General features: G+C 31.6%; 1 protein-coding gene across 1 annotated transcript in view; it reads left to right on the forward strand.

The window, feature by feature from the left end:
- Nucleotides 1-25,336, forward strand: part of LOC129224904 (sushi, von Willebrand factor type A, EGF and pentraxin domain-containing protein 1-like) — a 149,274-nt gene that overhangs the window by 47,394 nt on the left and 76,544 nt on the right. The window contains exons 2-4 of the mRNA XM_054859450.1: nucleotides 14,059-14,250; nucleotides 18,771-18,950; nucleotides 21,108-21,299. Coding sequence (XP_054715425.1) covers nucleotides 14,059-14,250; nucleotides 18,771-18,950; nucleotides 21,108-21,299 — 564 coding nt within the window. The remainder of the gene's footprint in view (nucleotides 1-14,058; nucleotides 14,251-18,770; nucleotides 18,951-21,107; nucleotides 21,300-25,336) is intronic.

The raw sequence follows: 25,336 nt of genomic DNA on the forward strand, positions 1-25,336 counted from the left end.
TATTTTATGTGTATCTGTATTATGTTACGTGAGTGCATATTTTTTATATACTTCACCCAACATATGAACGTAAGAAAATGCCAAAGACTACGTGTCCTTATTATGATACAAACAATCTATCCCCTTATTATCCCCATTACTTCATCGTAGAAAATAATGAGTACCCTCGTCTGATGAAAGCAAAACGTAACAAATCAGTTATGTATCGAGCCTTTGTATGCAATCATTGCTGTTCTTAACCAAGTTAGGTGCCGGCTTGTCGTCATTCTCTTTGCTTTCTTGACGTTGCATTTTCTGTTCGAAATTTAGGTGGATAACATACGAGTGAATCTGCTATCATTTCACTTGAAATACGACACATCTCGGTCAGTTACTTGATTGTTGGAAGTGCACTGCTAAATTTAGTTCTGCGTGGGATTACCTTTATTTCATTGGTTAGAGTAATTACACATTAAAACTCCGATTCGAAAATCCTTTCTTTTTGTTGAAAAGACTCGGTGAGTACACTTCTTTCCCATTCATTTCTCAATTTGAGCATTTTTTGGTTAAATTTTGAAAAGTTCAAAGATACTTAACATAAGTATTTATGAGTAAATTTAAGACAAATGCAAAGCTCAAACTAAAGGATGGATTTGCTTGAAACATTATTTAATGGAAACTTTTTGATGAAGAACATGTTCATAAAAGAGCTTCCAAACTGAACCGTTCAAAAAATGCAACATCAAAGCTCGCGGGGAGATTTAAGGCAAATGTTGATTCTGAATTTATGACGCATTTTCTTCCAACAAACTTTAATGAAAAAAGCTCTTGACGCTCAAAAAATGAGCGTTAAAAGTTGAGAGTTAAAAAATAATAATAATAACATTCACGTTTACGGCAGAATTTAAAACAAATACAGATTTTGAACTTGAAGACGGAATTTGCTTCAAAACAAACTTTGTTAGAAAAAACACTTGACCACGAAAATGTTCAAAAATTATTCTTTAACTTTGGTATTTAAACGGTATTTTTTGAAAAATTCAAAAATTATGAACATTAATGCTTGTGGAAGATTTTAAAAGAGTTTTATCTAAGAAATCAACAACAATAAAAATTATTTTAGGGAAACAAAAAATTAAAAAAAATAAAATAAATAAATAAAGAATTTAAAAAAAAGAGCAGATTTTTAATATCTTCTTCGTTTTGGGCTTCAAGAAAACAGGAAAAAAGTTGCGAATAAAAATTGAAGTATTATGGCGCGTAGACTTGACGTTGACGCATATCTTGGACAAATATGACTGAATCAAATCAAACGAATCCAAAGCACACATGTATTTACCACGGCCGTGGAATCGAAGGAAAAAAGATCAACTCCCGACTCCGACTCCTATAATTTTAGAATCTTCGACTCCGACTTCTGTGTACTCCAAAATTAGTTCAATTCCGACTTTCCGACTCCAACTATGTATTCGAAAACATGGCAGAATTGTTGACTCGGAGGGAAAATGACCGATTGCCAACCTTGGAGTTTCAAAGCCGCCAACTTCCCGACTCCGACTTCTTTATCCCAAAATGAGTCCGACCCCAACTCCACTGCTCTGGTTTTTATTGTGAAATAAGGATTGTCGATATAAATTATTTTTTATTTTTAATCTAAAGTTTTAATTCACTTCTTTTTTTGGCAACGGGAAAAAAAGTCAATTCAGGGTAGTATATTTTTGATCATAAAGAAAGAGCTGCGTAAACGATAAATTATTGTTTGAGAAGACTTTTATTTAAATGTATGAATTAACAACGCTTTGAAGCACAAAAATTGCAAAACGTTGGTTATTCGTTCATTTATTTTTCAAGCACAAAGGTATTAGTTCTCGTTATAATACTTTTATTTATTTATTTTCTATGGTATATTTATTTACTTATTTACTTATTTTCCTTTTTGGCAACGGGGGAAATATAACATTCGAGGTGTTTTATTTTTACCCGAAATAAAGAGCTAGAAACGCTTTAGTTAATTAATTAATTAAACGAATTCTCCACTGAATTAATTAATTAATAAATTAATAAAATTTAAAAAAAAAGCATCAGAATAAATATATTTTGTCAAAAAAATTAATTAATTAATTTAATAATTAATTTTTTTGACAAAATATATTTATTCTGATGCTTTTTTTAAAATTTTATTTTATAAATTCATATTTTCTGAAAGAGATAAAACATTTTTTTTGGAAGAAATATATTAACTTTATAGTTTAAAGGGAGCCAATACTTTATTTGATTGAAAAATTTTCGTTAATTTTACGAATCTATTTCATCATATGAGAGAGCATACATTTTTTTAGAAATCAGTTTTAAATGCTAAAATTTAAATTTGGAGGTTGAAACCTTATTGTAAATGAATGGTTTCATAGATAAAAAGATAAATTTACTCCCAACGTGCCAAAAAAGTTTTTCTTTCATTGTCCGCTTCCTTTTTGTCATAGTAGAGCCAGGAACCCTTCTTTTTATATTTGATTGTTGCACACTGGGTCTATTTTCAGAATGCTCAACATTGATCCTTTCAATCTCGTGAACTCTCTTGCAAGTTTAATAGCAAATTTTTGTTTGTTTCTTCAGATCATTTCCTAACCTTTTTCATTTTTTTTTTTTTTTGTCTGAATGGATCTTGGTGTACCAAATCTTTTTCTCTGGTTGGCACAGGAAATCTCTCTATACCTCCTGATATTTCCGCAAATGAAATCTCATTTTATTAAGCTTAAAAACATTTTATCCGGCTGCTCTCTTTTAAGGTTTTTTTTTCCTTCAAAATTTCTTCATTAATCGCAGATAAAGAAAACAATATAATTAGTGCAACTTTTAAAATTTGCTAAATCCCCCTCCCCCTGAGTTCACCTTATGCAAAAATCCCGTAGAAGTATTGGGACTACAATAATACACACAAATTTTTAACGTGCTTCAAAATGCGGTATTTAATTTTAATAGTAATTTAAGTATATGACAATCTTTCATACATATGAAGGGTCTGTTGAATAAACGATCAAATTCAATTTTTCCATAAAATCGTTTTGTTAGTCTTAGTTATTTTATCCTTAACCTAAATGTTTTTTTAAACTTATCTGATATTTTATTTTATTTAACGTTGTTAAAAAATATTAAAACTTCTTCCCTTTTTAAATATCATTTAATGATGGAATTGTCTTTTTGAAAGTGGTTGAGTAATCTGTTTTCTTTTATTTGCAGGTCAGAGCGGGTGGGGGGGGGGGGGTGCACAAGTTGGCAGCAATATTGTCTTTTTTAGACTTTCTAAATAATTAAACTTTCAATGTTAACTCGTGCGCTGCCGACCTCTTAAGAAACCTGCAAATTTTAAGTACAACCACTACTCCCGCTATCCGTCGACGCAGTGCCACCCAGTTAATATTTTCTGTTTAAATGCAGTTGTGTTTAATCTGTCGATTTTGCATTTGTATTACATCTTCAAGTTCTTGCATATCTTGTTCAAATTTTTCAATGTGTTGTTATTTCGTTATTTTACACTTACTACGTGCACGCATGTAGGCGGAACATACATACATACATACATATATATATATATATATATATATATATACATACAAACTTTTAACAATTCTTTTCCATTTTTATTGCTAAAAAAATCTTTATGGTTCTCAGTGGAATCAAAAGAAATAACGTTACGGAACTTTCAACTTTCGTCCCATCGATATGTTTTGGAAATCTTGTTCATATTTTACGTATTGGCTTTGCCTCATTGATTTTACAGAAACAGAACGAAAACTACGAAAAGAAAAATCTTAAATTTTTCCAAGGAGAGTATTCTTTTCCTTGAAACATTCGAGAAGGAAATCGAAATGCCCTAAATTACGCTTCAGTAGCTTTTAGTTTCTGTGCTTCAGTATTCAAGTTTGTTTTCTTGCCACACAAACTTGCTTTGCTGTTGCATGAAATTTAATATAATATTCAATTTTTCTTGAATACTTCTTATTGGTTCTCTTACGCATAAAGCATTCTTATTCAGTCAGAATGTTTTACTGAAAAATCAGGAAAAATGAACGAAATGCGTGCTTTCAAAGCTACATCTATACAATTGTAAGTTAAAATATCTACATATGTCTATCAACCAAGTAAATTTACTGTCTAAACTTTATTTTTTTTTTTAAAGAACATTAGATCAAAACTATTTTTTTTACAACAGTTTACATAGTAAGGGAAGTATTGTAGCCGCGAGCATCCGCATGTGCAAATATATTTAAGGACAGTCGAAATGATCATTTTGACGATCCCCGATTTAGTTATCACGAGTTTTCTCGTGACGTCTGTATATGTGTATGTATGAACGCATGTGTATATATCTCGTATAATGCTTTTATTCACAAGAAAAAACATTCTAGCAATAGTAACATTCCCCGCATAAGACTCTTTGTACATCATTTATCAAGCGCTGTTGTTTGGTTATCATGAATATAGAATGAATTATTTATAAATTACTCTAACCTAGAAGTTGGGAAACATATGCACAAAATCTAGCAAAATGCATAAAATCTAAGTTCTATTCGAAATAGAATGAATTTAATTTAAAGTGCTTTAAAAGCATACTATTAGTTAAAATTACTTTTTTTTCAAAAAATCCGAAAAAAACAAATTATTACATGAAAAACTTAGTTTCTCTCCCATCAAATGAAAGTGAATGAATAAGTAGCAACGTAAGAAAAATAAATACCTTTGTGCTGAACAGTAAAGTAAGAGAAACAACGTTAGAAGATGCACAAATGTACCAATGACAGCAGACACGTGTTTCGGCGTTACAGGGAACGCCGTTTTCAATGCAAAAAATAATGAGCTTATGGATGAAGATACATCCAACAAAAGCCAAGAGCAGACAAGCATGCAGCTTAAAAGATAAAAAGAGGGGATTAGCCAAACACCAATGACAAAGTTATAAACCAATCAGGAACCAATAGGAATGCAAGCAAAGGCCAAGAGCTTTCTCTTAGGTACGAAACCCAGAAAGAAAGAAATTTAATTGGACAAAGATTAAGCCGAAGCTTAAACAAAAAGAAAAGAAAATGTCAGTAACTGTGAACCGCAAGAAAGGGAAAGCTGAATGGAAAACCATGAAATAAAATAAACAGAAACAAAAATATTCGAAAAAAGGAAAAAAATGAACAACAGAAAATTGGGGGGGGATGTCAACAAGACAAAAGGGTAAAAATAAACAAAGGAAGATAGATAAAAATGAATGGGAAAAAAAGGGGGGGATAGGGAAAGGACAGTATTAAAGATATGGGAGCCAAATGTTGGAAAAATATGGAACTGCACTAAGATCGTTAACTAAGTTAGAACTGTTCCTCAAAATATGAAAGGATTCCCAAAAGTCAAGATCTGATGAATTGGGGCATTTTTGCATAATCTGATAAGATAACAAATAAATACCTTTGTGCTGAAGATTCAAAAAATCAGTAATCCAACGTCATTAAGCACAAAAGTTGCAAAAAATTGCAGACACGTGTTTCGGTGTTACAAGGAACACCATTTTACTTTTCATCCAGAAGCTCACACCTCTTTGCATTGAAAAAGGTGTTCCTTGTAACACCGAAACACGTGTCTGCAATTTTTTGCAATTTTTGTGCTTAATGACGTTGGATTACTGATTTTTTGAATCTGATAAGAGTTAAAATCAAAAGAGTGATTCGAATCCCAACAATGTTGAGCAATACTAGACTTATTTAATTGTTGTTTTTTCACATAATTTTGATGCTCTTTCAAGCGAATTTTTAAAGCACGCCGAGTCTGTCCAATATAGGCAAGTTTACAACTACAATTAATTCTATAAATTCCACAACAGTTAAGAGGGTGAATAGAATCTTTAAGAGAAGAGAATGAAAGTTTATTAATAGGAGAGAACACCAGCTGGAGTTGGAAACGTTTTAGAATCTTAGCAACCTGATAGCTTACAGATGGAAAGAATGGCAAAACAACCAAATTCTTTCTGATGAAGGTGCGGTTAAGAACATTAGTTTGGGATTTATTTGAAAGTTTTTTATAAATGGAATCAATCAAAGTTGGCGGATAGTCTCTATCAATTGCCACAGCTTTAAGATAATTAAGTTCCACTTTGAGAAGTTCCGACGAAGAACAAATATTAATTGCGCGATAAACAAAAGAATTGAAAGCAGAATATTTTTGATTTGGAGGATGAGACGATAGTCTATGAGGAGGTAAAGAAACAGCAAAAGGTTTGCGATAAACAGTAGTTTCAAAACCAATTTCAGTACGAGAAACAAGTACATCAAGAAATGAAATGCAATTATTCCGTTCTTTCTCACAAGAAAACTGAATGTGAGGATCAATGGAGTCTAAAATAGATAAAACCTCATCACTCTCAAACTGATTCTAGTTCATTAGAACAAAACAATCATCAACATACCGAACATAAAATTGAAACTGCAGTTTTTGGAACAGCTTAACCTCAAAATAATGCATGTAAATATCACTAAGAATGGGGCTAAGTGGGTTTCCCATGGCCAGACCATCTAACATAATATAAAATTTCCAATTAAAAACAAAAGAACATTGCTTAAGACAAGTACGGGTAAGGAAAATTAAATCCTCAATTTTCGTATTGGTGAAATGAAATTCAGAAAGTCTTCTACGAAGGCATAACAATGAACCCTCGACGGGAACGTTCGTAAATAAAGAGTTAACATCAAAAGAAGCTATATAAGAATTATTTGGAACGAAATTATGAATTTTTTTAACAAACTCAACAGAATTTTTAATAATAAATAAATTGTGACTCCTAAGAGGAGAAAACACAGAGACTAAATATTTTGCAAGTTTGTACGAAGCCGTACCAATATTGGAAACAATCGGCCTGAAAGGAAAATGTGCCAAAACATTTCAGGCAGAAAGTGAAAAATTAAAATCGAAGGCTATTCAAATCCCTACGACAGTTAATACAGCTGAGTGAAATTTCTCTTCCGCGGAAGGACCGAGTCACGTGGCCTCCCTTCGTTTTCTCCCGTGAAGATTCCTGTTTCAACAACCACGGCCACTCACCATACATATGTTTCAATGATCTAAGGCCCCGACCTTTCTCGCAGCCGCCTGCATTTATTTTGGCATCAAAAGTCTTTCTTAGCAGTTGATGGCACATCATCAATGATGAGCTCAGAGAACATTGTTGCCTTCACAAGTGGCAAATATTTACGAACAGGCGTACAAAAACCTGTACCACGCTATAATAAATGCTTAGAAAATCAAGGGAGCAACGTCGAAAAATAGCGCAAGGCTGGTAGATTTTTGTGCAATAAATTTCTTTGCTCTATCTGTACTTGTTCTGTTTTATATTTCAAAACGCTACTAACTTTAAAATCATCGTTTTTATCATTGATATTTTTTTAATAACGGCTTTTAACATAAGTATTTACTTCCACTCTGTTGTTTGTGCCGTCGTAGGAATTCGTTCAAAAATGTTTAAAAAAAAAAAAAAAAACTAAATAAGAAAACAATATAAGGAATTCAAACCGCAGTAATTTTATTTTGGAAGCACGTGCAAGCATTATCATTGTGTAATATGTTTCTAGTCATTTTTCATTATTTTTTTCTGTTGTACAAATTATCTATCTGCATACTTGTATGAAGATTAATCATTAGATTAAATACTGAGTGTTACTGCCCTTTACCTGCCCACGGCAGTATGTGTGTGTGTGTGTGTGTATATATGTGCGTGTGTGCGTGTGTTTGTGTAAGAATACAATAGTCTTCGCGCGCGTAACAAAAAAAAAAAAAAACCCTCTTCAACAACATTTTTTCACAAAAAAATATATACAGAAAAAGTCTTCGACAAGGTTTGCACGCGATTTTTCACTGCAACGCAATTTTATAGGACAAGAAGCATCTTTCTTTTCTTCAAAAAAAAATCTATTTGGTACTCTTCGTGAACAAAATGGGAATCGAAGAGCTCTCCCTTCATTCTTCATGAATGACATTTGAACGAAGCAGGGATATTGAGCGTTCTGTCGTGTAGCGTAGGGAACAACTTCGTACCTGTCTGCACCATCTTGATGCACAATACATCAAAAAAACGAATGGAACGACACAAGGTGAGCCCAAGATTGAAGAGTTTGTGCATTTTTCACGCCGAGAAAGGGTTGGTTTTGGATTTCATGTGCGAGTGCAGAGATAAGATGAGAGTGGAGTAATAGTTTTTTGTCCTGCATTCAAGTCGACGGAGAAATGAAATGCATACTTACACTTTTTTTTTCTGAAGAAGTCACAGATATTTATTTATTTTTACTTCCATTTACAAAACAGGAAGTATTGTATTCGCGAAAAAAATTTCACTCTAAGTTCGGCCTTAACTACCATTTTGCTCACCCCCGGATTAATGTTGACTTTTTTTTCAACCCGACCGCACGCGGATAAGTGCCTAAGAACGTATAAACACCCGAAATTTACATTTTGACATTCCCCGAGGTTTTTAGAACGACTTTTCTCGTGACGACCGTATGTAGTATGTGTGTGTGTATGCGCGTACGTGCGTATGTATGTCGCCTAATGGGGTCTAGTTGTGCACCTCCGCTTTTGGTTGCATTCAGGTGTTTTTAAAGGGGTCTTTTGCCCTTTTTTGCGGGGAAATCGTTGTTAATTTCGATGTATACTGAAGTGGTGTTATCATTTCGCGGAAACTTGGCGATATGTCGCCAGTCTTTTGGCGCCAAGTTTTGTCACCAAGTTGGCGACAAATTTGGTCATTTTTTTTTTCGAAATCTGGTTTTAATTTGGCCACTGGTGGTGAGAGTAAAGTATTGAATCACATTAAAATTGCCAATAGTGGGAAAAGTGACGTTAAAATTGGAGTGAAAGGAAATCATGTGATGCACACTTCAGCTCGTTACTTTTTGTAATTTGATGAATATCGGCTGTTCTTAAAAGTTTTTGGTCCAAGGACCGGTAACATTTCTGATAAAAAATTCGCAATCCGGTATTTTCATTTAAATCCTTACATAAACAATTTATTTCGCATTAAAAAATTACTACAGTGTAACCTGTGTAACTATCGTCAAGGGACTAAAAAAAGTTATCGTTGAATCAAGGATGTTATTAAATCAAGGAGCATAGACATTCAATATTGTCTAACTCGGACCAGTAAAATAAGGTCCTTAAATTTAGGAAATCATTAAATTGAGTATCGTTAAATCGTTCTACTGTAACTCAAAAAAATGGGTAATTTCATAGTCGCGTGTGGGGAAATTTACACAAAGTTTCCTTCTTATTTTATTTACATGCATTTTAATAAGAGCTGAAAAGTAGAAGTTTGTTGCTCAAGGGGAAGTATTTGACTCGTATAATTTGTTAAGCAAAAAATATTTTTCTAATTTCTTTTTTGATTGGTATTTTTTAAATGGAGTTAACCTGTCACGTGTGGGACACTCATTTGGACATCCGCTTTAGAGTTCTTGAGTCTAGCAATATGTCATTCGAATCTGTTCATGCAATATTTATTAAACAAATACCTTTTCTCTTTTAAAAAAAAGTAAAGTAAATAGTGGGCTCGTCCACAGAAAATCAGAAATTTCTCCTACACGTGACAACTCCATATTTTAGTGTCAAAAGTAGTACACAAATACATGTGAGAGTTCTTAGAGGAAAAAATTCCGTTTTACACATTTTGAAATTAATTATATATCTGTCAAGTTCGGGACCGAATTTCTGATTTTTCGTCGGGTATACCCAAATAGCAACGTTATCACGAACAATTGCTTACAATGGTATTTAAACATAAAAATATGCAATTATTTCACCACTTGTTATCTATTGGTAAATAAGTCTTTTGAAAAGTATACGATGTAAAAAAATATAATTCACAAAATCCAGTCGAGTTTATTCTTAAAAAAAAGAAAAAACGCGAAATAGAACTAGAAACAAATATGAGATCATTCCAGTGATTCTAAAACAAAACAGTGCAGTCCATGTCTTGGAAGTATGAGATTAACGTTAAAAAAAACTTATAGAAATTTACACCATTATATATATATATATATATATATATATATATATATATATATATATATATATATATATATATATATATATATTTTTTTTTTTTTTTTTTTTTTTTTTTGCAACCGTTAGTCTTAGATGTATACTTACAATGGCAAAAATGTTCAAAATCAGATGCAGAGTCAGATATTGAAAGTTTGAAGCAAATTTAAAAGTGAGTCAAAAATACAAAATTTGACTTTTTATACGGGTCCTAGGTCCCCTAACTAATATTTAGATAAATGATTTACATTGAAAACTATTACTGACACAAAAATTGGGAGTCCAAAACTCTGGGAAATATTTCATTTCAAAGTTTTGAGGGTCCATGCAGAAGATGAGATTGAAACTTATCGCCCTTTCAGAAGAATGGCAAATTGTCGAAGTAGACAATCAAAGTATTTATAATTTTTCATTGCTTTTGAAAAATAAATGCAAATCATATGCCATGATACGCAAAAGCACACTACAAAGCCTCGAACAATTTGAAAAACCACACTCTATTCACACATATCATTTTAATCACTTGTTAACTGCTATATGTGCCCCCAAAAGGTGTTGTTGATGGTGAGTGAAAAGTGATCTAAGTCACAAAACGTTGCGTTTCATATCTCAGTGAATATTGGTCGTACTAGTTTAGAACTTTTTGTGCTGGAATTATTTTTCAACGGAAATTATTTCCCTAAAAATAAGCTAGGGAACTTCGGGCCCGTATAAAAAGTTAAATTTTGTATTTTTTGACTTATTTTTATTTCTACTTCGAACTTTCAATATCTTTAACTGCATCTGATTTTGAACATTTTTGCAATTGGAAGTACACATCTAGGACTAACGGTTGCGAAAACAAAGGTCTTGCAGGTTAAAACGGAACACCCTCAATCTATATATATACAGTCGAGTCCCGACTTACGCGAGGGATGCATTCCAAGACCCTTCGCGTAAGTTGAAATTTCGTGTTGTGGAAAAGGGTATGTGTAAAAACTTTTATAAACATACCCATACGATTAAAGACACTTGTAAGCACCACCTCAAACTGTTAAAAGCCATTTCTTAACTATACACATTACTGTTTCTAAAATGAAAAATTGAATTTTTATTTATTGTATTTAAGAAAAACGCTTTCTTAACATAAAAAACTGCTATGATGCACAAGCACAAAATCAATGATCAATGGGAAAGGAAGACGTAAAATAAACCACTACGGTACGTACATTATGTAGTAAGAAAAACAAATGCACTATAGTTGTTGAAACTTTCTCTTTTTCCATCTATCTTCACAAACTTTAAATGAAACAGCGCTCTTAGATGTCATTATATTTCATCAACGTTCCCATATAGAATGAAAAAAATAAACGGAAAAAGAGAAGTAGTTATTTGTATAAGCGATGTGCAGACTTGTACGGTGTGGGAACTTCCGCTCTCAGTGATGCCAAAGGGATGAAGATCCATTCACGAAATAACTGCGATTCCCTTCGGAAAAGTTTCATGTTGCGGGAGAAGAATTCGCGTTAGGAATAAAATTCTTTATCGAGGAAAAAATCGCGTTATAGCCATTTCGCGTAAGTCGGATCGCGTTGTAGCGGGAGTCGACTGTATATATATATATATATATATATATATATATATATATATATATATATATATATATATATATATATATATATATATATATATATATATATATATATATATATATATATATATATATATATATATATATATATATATATATATATATATATATAATCGAGTAAATCTTTTTAGGTGTACAAGCAAAAATCTAGGATTAGTGAAAGTTTTCCACAGACAAGCGGTTGAGAATCCCAACTGTAACTCATGACATACATTAGCTTGAGATTTAGAACTGTAAACATTTATTTGCTACAGTCTATGAAACGCTATTTTAGTTTCAGTAAAGCTATCCTTGAAAAAAAATCGTCAATGAAAAATATCACTTTCAAATTTCCCGACCCTTAAATATTGACTATTAGGCCTGCTCTCATGAATTTTTTTTCATGCTGAAATGTAACTTAAATCGGAAACAAATAACAAATTGTTAAATCGCTATTTCAAAGCTGCAATGTAGCCAAAAGGGACGATCCCAAAAAATGAAAGTAGTGAAGATTTTTGTTGACTAAGATTAACCCTTTAGCATAATACGAAAAAACGTAATTTACGAATCGTTTCATAGGGGAAAAAACATTAAAGATACCTCGAAAAGAGATAAAGAGAGATAGGAACTTCTATAATGTAGGATATTTCTATCAAAAGGTTTTTAAATTATGTTTCATAGCAACAGAAAAGCAAAAAATTGATCATAAGTTTGAAGACTAAACTTATTCATGATGCACTCATAAAAAGCTTAACTGGATTCCTAACAAAAATATTTTCCTAGTAGGATACTTTTAAGGTAAGAAATAAGAAATGAGATTAAATATTTTTTGCATAACGATTTAAAAATTACAACTCAAAGAAACTATATGTATATTCTTTGAATAGAATTTTTTTCCCGGTGTTTCGCTAACGTCTTTTATATAAATTTAAGAAAGTCTTGTTTTTTCTGAAAAAATGCTGAAATGAAAATAGCAGAAAAGTTTCAGATCTTTGAAACTATTTTATGCTTCACATATTCACCCAGCCATTTGCTCGATTAAACTATGATCTAAAGCTCTTAATCCTTTTCTGTCACTTAGAGAGATCTGAAACTGATTTGGTCACTTTTTAAACTTTTAAAGCTTAAAAAAAAGTAATAAAAAAATTAAAATGATTAATTTAACATATTAAAATTACCTAATAATTTTTTAAATTTAATTGAATTCACTAAAAGTATGCTTTAATAATTGTTTGAGTTCATTTTAATACTTTAGGATAGCATGTATAACAGCAAAAAAGTTTGCTTGAAGAAATATTGTTACGGGATGGTTACCCTCTAACAAATTGAACTTTTATGTGATAAACAAACTACACAACGCTTATGAGCTATTATGATGAAGTTGTTTAAATGGTAATTAGAAAATAGACAGTAAATTACTATGTAATGAGGAATAAAATGTAATTTTTCAAAGCATTCATACAAATAAAATATAGTTTCTAACAATTTTACAATCGCTAAGGAATACGGAGTTGATTGAGAATTATACCGCCTAAATGAATTTCGTTTATGCCTATGTGAAATACAATTTTTTCAATGTTTTTTTAGCTGTGCAATTTTTCTTCTCTGCATGAGCTTTTTGCAAGTCTTCTACTTCTTCACTACTAGTCAAACCAGAATCTTGTGGTAGAAGCATTTTTTTTTGTACTGATTTTACTACAGAAATACTTTATTTGCAATTACCACTTTAAACCAACTAGATAATGTAATTTGGCGAAATGCGGAATTTCACATAGAATAGACCGACAAGTTAATAATACAACCCCACAGTGATAGAATATCTCGTGATTTTGTTTAATAGATGACGTTTTAAAATATCTTTCAGGGATTTATGGCAGTAGTAACTTTTCTCTTCACATTTACAGTAAGGAAATGACCATAAAATGCTGTGTTTGTCCACTGGACGGGGAGGGGGGGGGAGGAGAGAGGCGGCTTCATTCATAGGGTTGGGATGCTTTTTTCTCCTCTCCCCCTCCCCACTCCCACCAAAAAAATGATTCGAAACTGTAAAAGTAACTTTAAAATTAAAAAAACAAAGTACATGTATAAGCCAATATGTTTTTACTGTCCTGTGCAAAATGGTACACTTTTAGACGCTGCTACAAATGTTTGAAAATTAAATTGTGCTTAAGTTTTCATTCAGTGTTTGTTCTACCCCATATGCACTTCCGTAAAATTGGTCGAAATATTTGTGCACATGTGCACGCCTATGACTCAAAAAAAATTATAAAAAATTTCCTAAACATATTTGTTTAGAATAAAGCGTCTGTTATTAAAGCATTAGAGATCTTTAGCCTGTATAACTGACTTTCTTAAAGCTTATTTTTAAAAAATATGCATTACCTTTATTTTTCGTTTCATATTTTTAGAGCCTTTTATTCCGGAATACGATGGAGAAAACATAGTGCCTGTTGATCCAGAAGGTTGCCCAAGAAATCGTGAAGAAGCAGCTTCCAAGGGTAGACAGTGTCTTCGAAAGTGTGGTTCTGATGACGACTGTATCAGTTCAAGAAAGCGGTGCCTCTGTGATGGACTATGTGGCTGGTCCTGCATAAGACCAGGTAAGACCAATATAAGTATCGGCATGTAAAATAATAAAATGAAGAAAAAACTGAATAAGATTTTCACATGTAGCAATTGCTTAATTTATAATTTATTCACCGAGTAAGCTACACAATTAAAACAAGTGCATATTTGCCTGGGTGTGTGTCTGTAACCCTATCTCCTCCAGACTGTCAATGTCTACGTACACACTTCTATAGGTCAATACTGGTACCGTTAGATACAGAACACACCATTGTGACCTGCCTCAACCCCCCTAAACCTGAAATGGCCAGAGATACAAATTAATAAAAACAGTCTACATGTTATCCAGAAATTGTATAGACATCCAAGGGAAAAATCATTAAAATCATCCATTGTCACCAACTGCTTTCGGCATTGAGCCACCATAGGGGAAGATTGGGGCTTGACGAGCGAAGCGAGCACAGGCGGAGCCCCCGATAACTATATTAAAAACTGAGGTTTAGAATTTAGTTTTCGGCAGAAAATTGCTAGAGCTTTATAAGTAAAACATTTTGAATGAAGATTGGCAGCTTTTATTATACATAACTCAATTTCGAAATGAACATTATACTGACCTTGATGTAAGTGTTGTTATGTAATTTAACTTTTTTCAATTATTGATATTGAAAGTCTTTACTTGAAACAGAGTCATAGTTACTAATTTTAGATAAAGAGTAATTTAATGAAGTAATTAATAAACCATTCTTGACCTTGTGTTTTTCTTTCCCATTAGCAATAACATTAAGACTCGCTATTTTTAGGAACTGCTATTTTTAGAGCTTAATCAAAAATGAACCTTAACGACCCTACTTTCTTCAAAACTTTACAACTCATCCGTTAGCGTTTCCTGTTTTATTGTAACAATATTAAAACTCTTTGCTTACGTTATTTCCTTAAGAATAGAAGAGCATTTAATGAGTTTTTACATGCAATGAAACTGTTCTCGGAGGAAACATAGAACAGTTTCCTTTTCTATAACTTGGTAAGGTTCATTCTAAGCTCTTCTTAATTACTTTTATGGCACAATTAAATGCCGTTTCCAACGACTAAATTCGTTGAAAAACAAGTCCTGAAGCACAGTATAAACATTTTCAAAGCTTTCGGTCTCTAAACCTCTTTATATTAAAATGAAAGTTTTATGCGGTTTAAGAGAAATTCTATAAAAATGAATAATGTGCAAGTGATTAAAGTTTAACTTTTGTTGGAAAGTTATATTTACTTAACTTATTCTAGGTCGTTGCTTTTATGATCATATGTTGTAAAAGCATGTTTTAAAATGTATATTTTTGAGATGAATAGTTTGTTGATGTAGGTTACACTTGGTGAATTCCTTAGAACAATACTTCGAAATAAAAACTTTGGTCTAACTAATTCATATTCACTCTCTGCTTTGAATAATGAGCATAAGTATAAAAAATTCTTGCATTCATCTTATTTTTAAAGCTTATGTGTAGAATATTTACCTAAAATTAGACAGGTATTCTAAAACTGAGGTTAAGAAAAATAATTTTATTGAAATGAAAATTTTTGTTTCATATATTTAGGATTCGGGCTGAAATTCTTTTGGTGTGATTGCTCTGCTATTTCAATAAATAGAGATGGTGAACATATAAACATGATTAAACATTTAACATAGCATATAGTTAAACACTCATTACAGTGTTAGTACTTATCTTCCAACATTGATCAAAAACTTTAAAGTCTTGTTATAATGCTCACGAGAAACTCTCAATAACATTCGCACAATGAAAAAAACATTAATTAATAACTTCATTATAACAATACTCATTAGGAAAACTCACTATAATAATTCATTATGTCACCTTAAAAAAAAAAAGAAAACCTACAAAAACTCATAACACACCATAGAGGAAAGAAAATGCATAGAGAGGCCCCGCTATACTAAGAAAATGAAGCCGGAAGCTGCACCGCTGTATCCCAAGATCCTTAGCTTCTTGCTAAATATCTTGAGATACATTTTGATTCAAAACTTTCCATTACCGAGTCTCAATTGGTTGTTAATTTAAACTTAGATAATGTTGCAAGTTTATGAGGCACGTTTTTGAAATTGCATTACTACATGAATTATAATGTAAACCAATCCGTCAGCTACTTTATTTGGTTGTTATCATAACCCCACCCATAATTTCACCGCAGTATTCCATAATTCCGGCTTCAATTTCATCTTTTTTATCATAGACGGGGCCTCTCTATGTAAATTTCTTTACTCTATATAACACACTCTCTCGCTCTTTTATTTTTCAAAAACAATAATAGCTCTACATGTTGCCAAAACATGTTCACAAAATAAAATATGATTAAATGTTAGTAAACGATGAAACAAAAAATACGATGATTGAATAAACTATATCTTTTCGTGTTACTATTTACTTTTCTTTTACTTTTCATTTTTTTAAAATCGATATTGCTTTTTAATAACAGGTTATAGTCCACTAATGTCCACGTAAATGTGTCAAATGTTTGATGAAAAAAGATAATAGCAATCATTTAAATGTAGCGAGGATTGGCAATCTCTACTACATTCGATTCAAATAGAGCTATATATGATAAGTAGTATAGCTATTTTTAAGAAACTCTGATAAAACTAATACATATGTTTCACTTAATTATTTTTTAAAACTTTATGTATGTATATATTATTAGTGTTTTTAAATTTGCAGCTGTGTCAGCTTTCTTACGTAGCATAAGAATTTGAACACTCCTTTTTTGTTGCGCAACTAAGTCGGTGGCTTATTAATCTTAGATTAATAAATTTTTATAGAAAACTAGCCGCCTGCGGCGACCAGCTGGTTCGCCTTCTATTACGCCATTCACCTTTCTATGCAAGCAGCCACCTACGGCGGCTGTTTGGCTAACTTGTCATTTACCATTTTAATGCAAGTTTGCCGCCTTTGGCGGCTGTTTAAATAAATATGGCAGCAGTATTAATCAATCCATCTCTATCTTTTTTTGTGCCATTCACATTTTTACGCCAAGATTGACGCCTTCGGCGGCTATCTACCTTTACATCTATCTCTAATATTTCTTATCCATCTCTATTTATTTTAACCTCCCAGCTCATCTTTTCCTAATAAAAAAGATCACTCAAAAAACCGCTTTTTTATTTTAAGTAGAGCACAAAAAAAGTTATCTCCAAAATTCCCCGTACTGTGCCAAAAGTAACAAGGTAAAGTAAGTGACAAAGAAAAAAAAAATATCGCTGTTTTTAGTGACTTAAATGCGCACAACTATGAAATGTAACGTAATATAGGTACAACAAAACGTCCAGCTTGGGGGGGGGGGGGAGAATGAAAAAAGAAATAAATGCGATCCCTAAATAAAACAAAAAAAAAAAAAAAAAAAGAAAGAAAGAAAAAAAGCAAGCGCTGCCGGAAAAACACGTGGTCATCACGTCATAAAATTAGAAGTAAGCTATATAGTAAAAAAAAAAAAAGATTAACATTGTTTGCGATTAAAATTCCGTCGTAAATACCGAATCGAAATCCAAGTAGTGACGTCAGAGCCATAGACGATTGAAGAACGCTTTTTTCGACTGATGCGTGGAAAGGCATGATGTGTTCAGCATTAAAAAAATTGTAAAAAAAAACTATTGCGTATTTTTAAGAAATTTTTTCTTCTGAAGAGGGCGAAATGTTTTTACTATTACCAACTTAAATTTTAGAAATGAGGCTTTGATACTTCTCGCAGGAAGATATTAGAAAAATATAAAACACAGAAAAAAATGCAAAATAAAGGTTTTTTCAAAAATTTATAAAAGATACAAAAATTGCTCTATTTTTAAAATTTTTTTGTTCATCATATTTAAAATTAAATTTCCGACCCTATAGTACAAAAAATATTCGTGTGGCGAGATTGGTTCGGGGTCTGTGAGGTTAAAAGTACTAAAAAGTGCTAAAAATCACATAAAAGATTAAATAACTTTTTTTCTAATTAAAATATCGAAAATCGAAGCCCGAGGTGCACAACTTCAGCAAAAACTACACCTGTATACCAAATTTCATCTTTCTAGGCCTTACCGTTTTCCCGGGATGTGCGCCACACACACACACACAAACATCTTATTTTATTATATGTATAGATACATTAAATTCATTAATTTACCTTGTTTTACATTTTAATTTTGTCTACTTTAACATAATATGTGAAATGTTTGTTAGTTTATTGCAATTTTTCGTTAAATTATCACAAAGTGAAACACTTTGCGCTTTTTCAAAATTTTCCTCCAAGTTAGTAAAAACAAATTGCTTACCTGCTTGTCAAACTTAGGCAAAACCAGAATAGCTCAAAATTAAAATTTAATGATATTTCAAACGAATAAAAAAAAATCTGAAATGGTAAACTGAAATTCGTGTTAAACTACAAATTTAAGAAACATAGCGGAACACCTGGCTTATATTATGTAGAACTTTAATTTATCGGAAACAAATTGAAATTATACCATTCTTCATCATTGCAAGAAGCTTAGAGTATATTTTTTATTAATATTTTGTTTCAGATCTACATTGCGCTGAGCTGGGAACCATGGAGAATGGCCACCATAAACTTCAAGGAGACCATTTTGGAGCTCGGGTAATGTATTTCTGTGAGGATTCATACTGGATGTCTGGTCCAAAGGAACGAGTTTGTCAAGGAGATGGCACTTGGAGTGATCATAGTCCAGAATGCCGACAAAAAGGTTTTCCACGTTATTACCTAAAAAATCTTACTTACGTGCTCAAATACTTTAAAACTTGTATCCCAAGCTTTTACAAAACAAAAAGGACATATCGTCGCCCCAGACCGTAAGACATCTAATCCCTGTAATAACAGTAAGATATCCTACTGTTGCTTTGAGGGGATTATTTATTTGTATCTCAGAGCCAGACTGGCGTTAGTCCAAAAATTGCGATCTTTCGTTTATTAGTGCATTGTATGTAAACTTCTTTTCTCGATCTATGTGAACGTAATTCTGAAAAAAATTATCCATTTTAGTTTTTACCAGTGAGAAAAGAGCGCTTGTCCCAACCTTTGCATGCGCAAGACACACGTTTTCCCTCTTTCGTGCAAAGTAGTTATTATGTGACTTTAGTAATTCTGACTCTGAGGTAAAAAATAAAGATTAGAAATAATTGGTAATAGTTCAAAATTCTTTAATGGCTTTTTTGCAATGTTCTTCTAAAATATGGCTTTACTTTTGTCACCAAAATTAATCCCTCTGTTTTCGAGTTTTATTATGCCTCTGTATTACATATAATTCTAGTGTTTCATCTACAAGTTTTAAAGAGCCTTTTTTTCAGTTAGAATATTTTTTGTTTCATCGAGTCCACAAAAGAAAATCAGACTATGACCTTAGAACTTCACGTACGTCATACACTAACAAAAAAAGAAACTCATTGATAATTTTATGGTTTTTAAGTCTAAACTGCTGTTATGCTGCGTGGAAGTAGAAATAATTTACAAATTTATAGATTTTAAGTCTTTATAGCTTTTACACTGACAGGTTACGAAAATCATAAATACATTTAAAGATTTTAACTCTTGATAGTTCTGATACTGACTGCAAAAATAAATCATAGGCAAATTTGCGGATTTTAAGTCTTGTTAGTTCTTATATTAAGCAAAAACGAAAATAATGGACAACAGAGTCTTGGTTGTAATACTCAAACAAGCGATAAATAGATGGTAAGTAAGTACGGTAAATAAGTAGCATATTTTTATTGCAAAAATGCTCGGAAAAATATTTTTGTATTGACTTAAGTTATAAAAATTTTAGCAGGCACAAGTCCATTTCTGCTCAGCATATTTTGTTCTTCGCAAGAATATTTTGTATTTTTGGCTACAATAATGTAAAGTCTTTAAATTTGATTATTCATGAATTGCATACATTCTTTACAGTTACATTACATTATTCACAAACTTTAAAGTGATAAAATTAATTCAGAAAATAGGTTATTTCTGTGAAATATACATTTTCTTTCACATGAATGTTTTACGTGATTGACTACAATAACGTATCTTACTCATATTTGTTTTCACTAAGTGCATAACCTCTTTACAGTTACATTACATTATTCTCCAAACTTTAAAGTGATAAAATTAATTCAGAAAATAGGTTACTTCTGTGTAACATACACTTTCTTTCACATGAATATTTTACGTGATTGACTACAATAACGTATCTTACTCATATTTGTTTTCACTAAGTGCATAACCTCTTTACAGTTACATTACATTATTCTCCAAACTTTAAAGTGATAAAATTAATTCAGAAAATAGGTTACTTCTGTGTAACATACACTTTCTTTCACATGAATATTTTACGTGATTGACTACAATAACGTATCTTACTCATATTTGTTTTCACTAAGTGCATAACCTCTTTACAGTTACATTACATTATTCTCCAAACTTTAAAGTGATAAAATTAATTCAGAAAATAGGTTACTTCTGTGAAACATACACTTTCTTTCACATGAATATTTTACGTGATTGACTACAATAACGTATCTTACTCATATTTGTTTTCACTAAGTGCATAACCTCTTTACAGTTACATTACATTATTCTCCAAACTTTAAAGTGATAAAATTAATTCAGAAAATAGGTTACTTCTGTGTAACATACACTTTCTTTCACATGAATATTTTACGTGATTGACTACAACAACGTATCTTACTCATATTTGTTTTCACTAAGTGCATAACCTCTTTACCGTTACATTTTATTATTCCCCAAGCTTTAGAGTGGTAAAATTTAATCAGAAAATAGGTTACTTCTGCGTAGCATACAACGTCTTCTACATGAATATTTTATGTGACCGACTACAACGGTGTGTCTCTCCCATATTTTCCAGCTATGTGTGGAATACCACCTCAAGTTCCTCATGCTCGTCATAATGCTTCCGAAACTGCCTTAGAGTTCGACGTTGATGAGGTTGTGCATTACAACTGCTATCAAGGGTACGATCCACACGGATATTCTAAAGCTAAATGTTTATTTTTCAACGGTACAACGCAATGGTATGGATTGGATCTTCGATGCATTCGTAAGTTCAAAATTTGTTATTAACTTTAAAGCATTTTTTCTTTGTTGTAACGTAGTACCGATCGCATGCATAGATACTGCGAATCAATGCAGGGTAGGGTCATGGGGGTAATGACCCTTCCCCTATCTAAACCGTTGACAATATTATCCACTCTTGATCATTGTATGTGATCATATTTTAATTGATTGCGTAAAAGAGGATGGAATTTACTGCTAAAACTTTTAGACTACTTAGTGCTTTATTCCTCCCCGATTTTAAGCTTTCCATTAACACCCAAACCGCTCCAAAAAAATTTCGTACCCAAAACTTTATATTTTCCAAAATGCCCCCTCCCAAATGCACTTCTGTATCCGCCCTCTCTTACTGCGAATATCATTTTTTTAAATAACTTTTTGGTTTGCTGCAATGTTAATATGATTTTTAAAACTTCCCTCAATGCTAGAGTACATAACTATTTATGGAGTTTTTTGAGAAGTACAGTAACTGAGTTATGCTTTTTTGTATCTTGTTCCAATTTTTTGTGTTAATGTATCTTTAATAAAACATGGAATAGTCTCATTCCAAATATATATGACTTCTATAACAAAAGTAATGGTCAATTGGTATTTCTTATGGTTTAAGCCTGAACTATAACAAGTATTCCAAAACGAAATGTTTAAAAATCTTATTTTGGTCGAAACTGGATTTTTTACTGCGATGTTATTGATCAATTTGTGTGGTACAAAACAGTGAAATATAAAAACTTGCTTTATAATGCACATACTTCGAAGTCATTACAATAAAACTGCATGTTTTGAAGTTGTGTTCCGTTGTTGGTTATGAAACCTTTTTTTAAGCTTCCATAGGTTGCTTTAAATTAAATATGGGAATGTAAAACTTGAATGAAATAGGAATGATCAAATGGTTTCGTGCACTTAAATTCTGTCTAGTTTTTATTTTCCAATGTGAAATCCAAATTACAAAAATATTTCATTTTTTGAAATTTTACATTTTTATTGGAAGCTAATTCAAGTTCAAACGCAACTATACAAAAGCATAGAAGAAAGAAATGTGATAGATTTTCCTTAAACGTGAGTTTGAAACAATTGTTGCTACGTAAAAAAATTCAAGAAGAAGCAAAATGAAAAATAAAAAAATAAATAAAAAACAACTCAATTTTAGTTAAGATACATAATGCAGTGCTAGACAAAGATATTAATTTAAATTTTTTAGATTTTGTTTCATTCTCTCATAGCCTAACTCCATTTATTTTTCATTTTTTAAATGACGATAAACAATTGAGAAAGCAGTCTCAAATTCAATATAACTAATGAATAAAATAAAACAAGTAAAGTAGTTAAACTTTCGAACTTATTTATTTTATCACTATATACAACCTAGGCCAAAATATAAAGTTTGTTTGAATAAAATCTTTTAAAACCAAAACTGGAATTAATGTCAACAAAGTGACTTTTAGTTGATTGTTTTACCAATATTATTGACAAATGTGAAATATGTAGTAAAAATAAAACGTTTCACGTGTAAAACTCTTAAATCTCCCGTTTGCTCCCCATTAATGCGCTTTATGAAGCATTAAAAAATCATTATTCATAATTTTGACCAAATAATGAGTTTATAATTTTGTTCATCAGTGTTGCATAGCCATCTTGATTCTAATATTGCTACCTTATTATTGCTTCAATTATGATATGTACAATAACTATTTTGTGTTCCGTTATAAAACATGCCAGAAGAGACGAAGTATTTCTTCAAAAAAGTCGAAGAACTGTATTGAAAATTTCTCCTTTTTACTTTTACGTTTAAAAAAAAAATCATGTTCATCATTATAAGCTTCATCTAGGTAACAATTTAAATCAAATTCAATAATTAGAATTGAATTTAATTCTTTTTTGGCGCAATATTCTATCAAAATAAGCGATCTAGAATTATTTTATAGAATATAAAAACTATCTTATTTATTTATTTGGCTTTTAGATGCAAAACTGGAAACAAATATTTGTTAAAAATACTTATTTTAATTTCTTTAATTGGGAAACATAAGTTATTATATTATCAACTAGATGATAATCTGTCATGGTTTGATCGGGGGCGAATTGCCTTTTTATCAGAGTGATTACCCTTCAAATTTTACGTGTTCTAATAAACCTTGCTAGACTTCAAAGCCAGACTAACGTAAGTTTCATTTTCACTGCTTTTCAGGAAAGCGTAAAAGTGTTTGTTTACTGCATATGTAGGTTGGGACTCTCGCTCTTATACAATTGGTCAACAAATGTAAAGATTTTAAAAAAAAATTAAACAACATTACGTTGCTATGGCATAGTGCAGAATAGGAATCTATTTATGCAATCTGACCACTGATGGGATGGCAAGGCAAATATTCAGTTTAGAGGCAAAATGGACGCATCTAATCGTTATCAGGGATACTACTTTTTTAAAAGGAAATTTCCAAACTCTATTTATGAAATAATGCCCCTGCGATTCTCATTTATAACTTACTAGTGGTACCCGCATGACTTTGCCCATAATAGAAAATTATAAGGTCTTTTGGTTCGCCTGTATATTTACAAATAATGTATGGTGAATTTTCTCGCCAATTGGCTTGTGCCCATGTTACGGTTCCACGTTATGATAATTTCGTAATTTACTCGCCCATCTTATGCAAATTGTGTTCTGAAAATTGGAATAGAAAAACAACCATATCGAATTTTCGAAAAAACGCTTCGAGGGGCGCACTTCCATGCTACAAACTAATTCTGTGCCAAATTTAATGAAAATCGGTCGAACGGTCTAGGCGCTATGCGCGTCACAGAGATACTGACAGACAGAGAGAGATCCGGACAGAGAGACTTTCAGCTTTATTATTAATAACGATAAATATGGTGTCGTATTAAGGTAATGGATTGACGAACATAAGTACGTTTATTTTGTCGCGAGTTTCATTGTTGGTGACGCCAGAGTTTTAATCGATCAGTGATTTTGGCTACTATGAGGATTCTTAAAATAAATGTTTTGAAAATCACTTCCACTTGTTTCTTATCGTATAACCCAGCATCAGCCGGCATGCCGGTAAAAAGTGAGGTAAACGAATTATCAGAATGCAGAAAGCCCCGTATTTTCGGGCAGAAGAATGAAAGTGAAAAATTTCCTCGACAGTTGCAAAGCAAATCTCGACAGGGAGAAAATAGATAAGAGAAACCGATTGTGTTTAGTAAACGGAGAAAGATAGTTTGCCAAATCCGGGGTTCGTTGATCTGCATCGTATTCTGCAATCACACAACAGGTAAAACCTGCCTCGCAAAAAGTTACGAATGAACTAGCTGTGGAATATTTTGTAAAGTGTGATCTCTAAACTGAAGGAAATGGCGAAAGTTTATGTAGTCGATTAAAGGGAATTGCGGTAAATAACATTATCGTTGCTGATTATGGTGTTGTGATACGTATTTCAACTGAAGATATAGAAAGTGAATCAGGGGATTAATTTTTAAAGATTTTTTTTAAAGACTGAAAAATTTGTTTAAGATTTTTTTCGTAGTAAACTTATAAATCTTTATAATATTTTAACAAACTTATATCGTTTATCAATATTAATAAATTATATTTATAGAATGCACACAATTTAAAAAGTTAAACATAAATTTATTATACTAAATTTAAAATATTTTCTCAATCTCACTTCCTCCGGCATGCTGGAAAAAAAAAAAAAAAAAAAAAAAACATGGGTTATTGAAAACATTATAAACCCCTGAATTTAGCAACATGCCGGCAGATGCGGGGAAGTACGTAAATATATTTATAAAAACTCTAAAATCAAAGCTTCATTTTATATTTCGGAAAAAGAAATGTCTAATGACCTATTAGGTTTTTTTTTTTTTTTGTAATCATGCGGTAATTAGCGCAAAAATGCTTATAAAGAATCTCGCGCTATTGAACCTCGTAATAGAACATACGGTAATTGTAAGTCTGTGTAAAATGTGCAGCTGTTTTTAGAGCTGCGTACAAATTAAATTCACTCTTTCTTTCTTGATCGGGGAAACAAT

Source organism: Uloborus diversus, chromosome 6 (genome assembly GCF_026930045.1).
Source record: "Uloborus diversus isolate 005 chromosome 6, Udiv.v.3.1, whole genome shotgun sequence".
NCBI lineage: Eukaryota > Metazoa > Arthropoda > Arachnida > Araneae > Uloboridae > Uloborus > Uloborus diversus.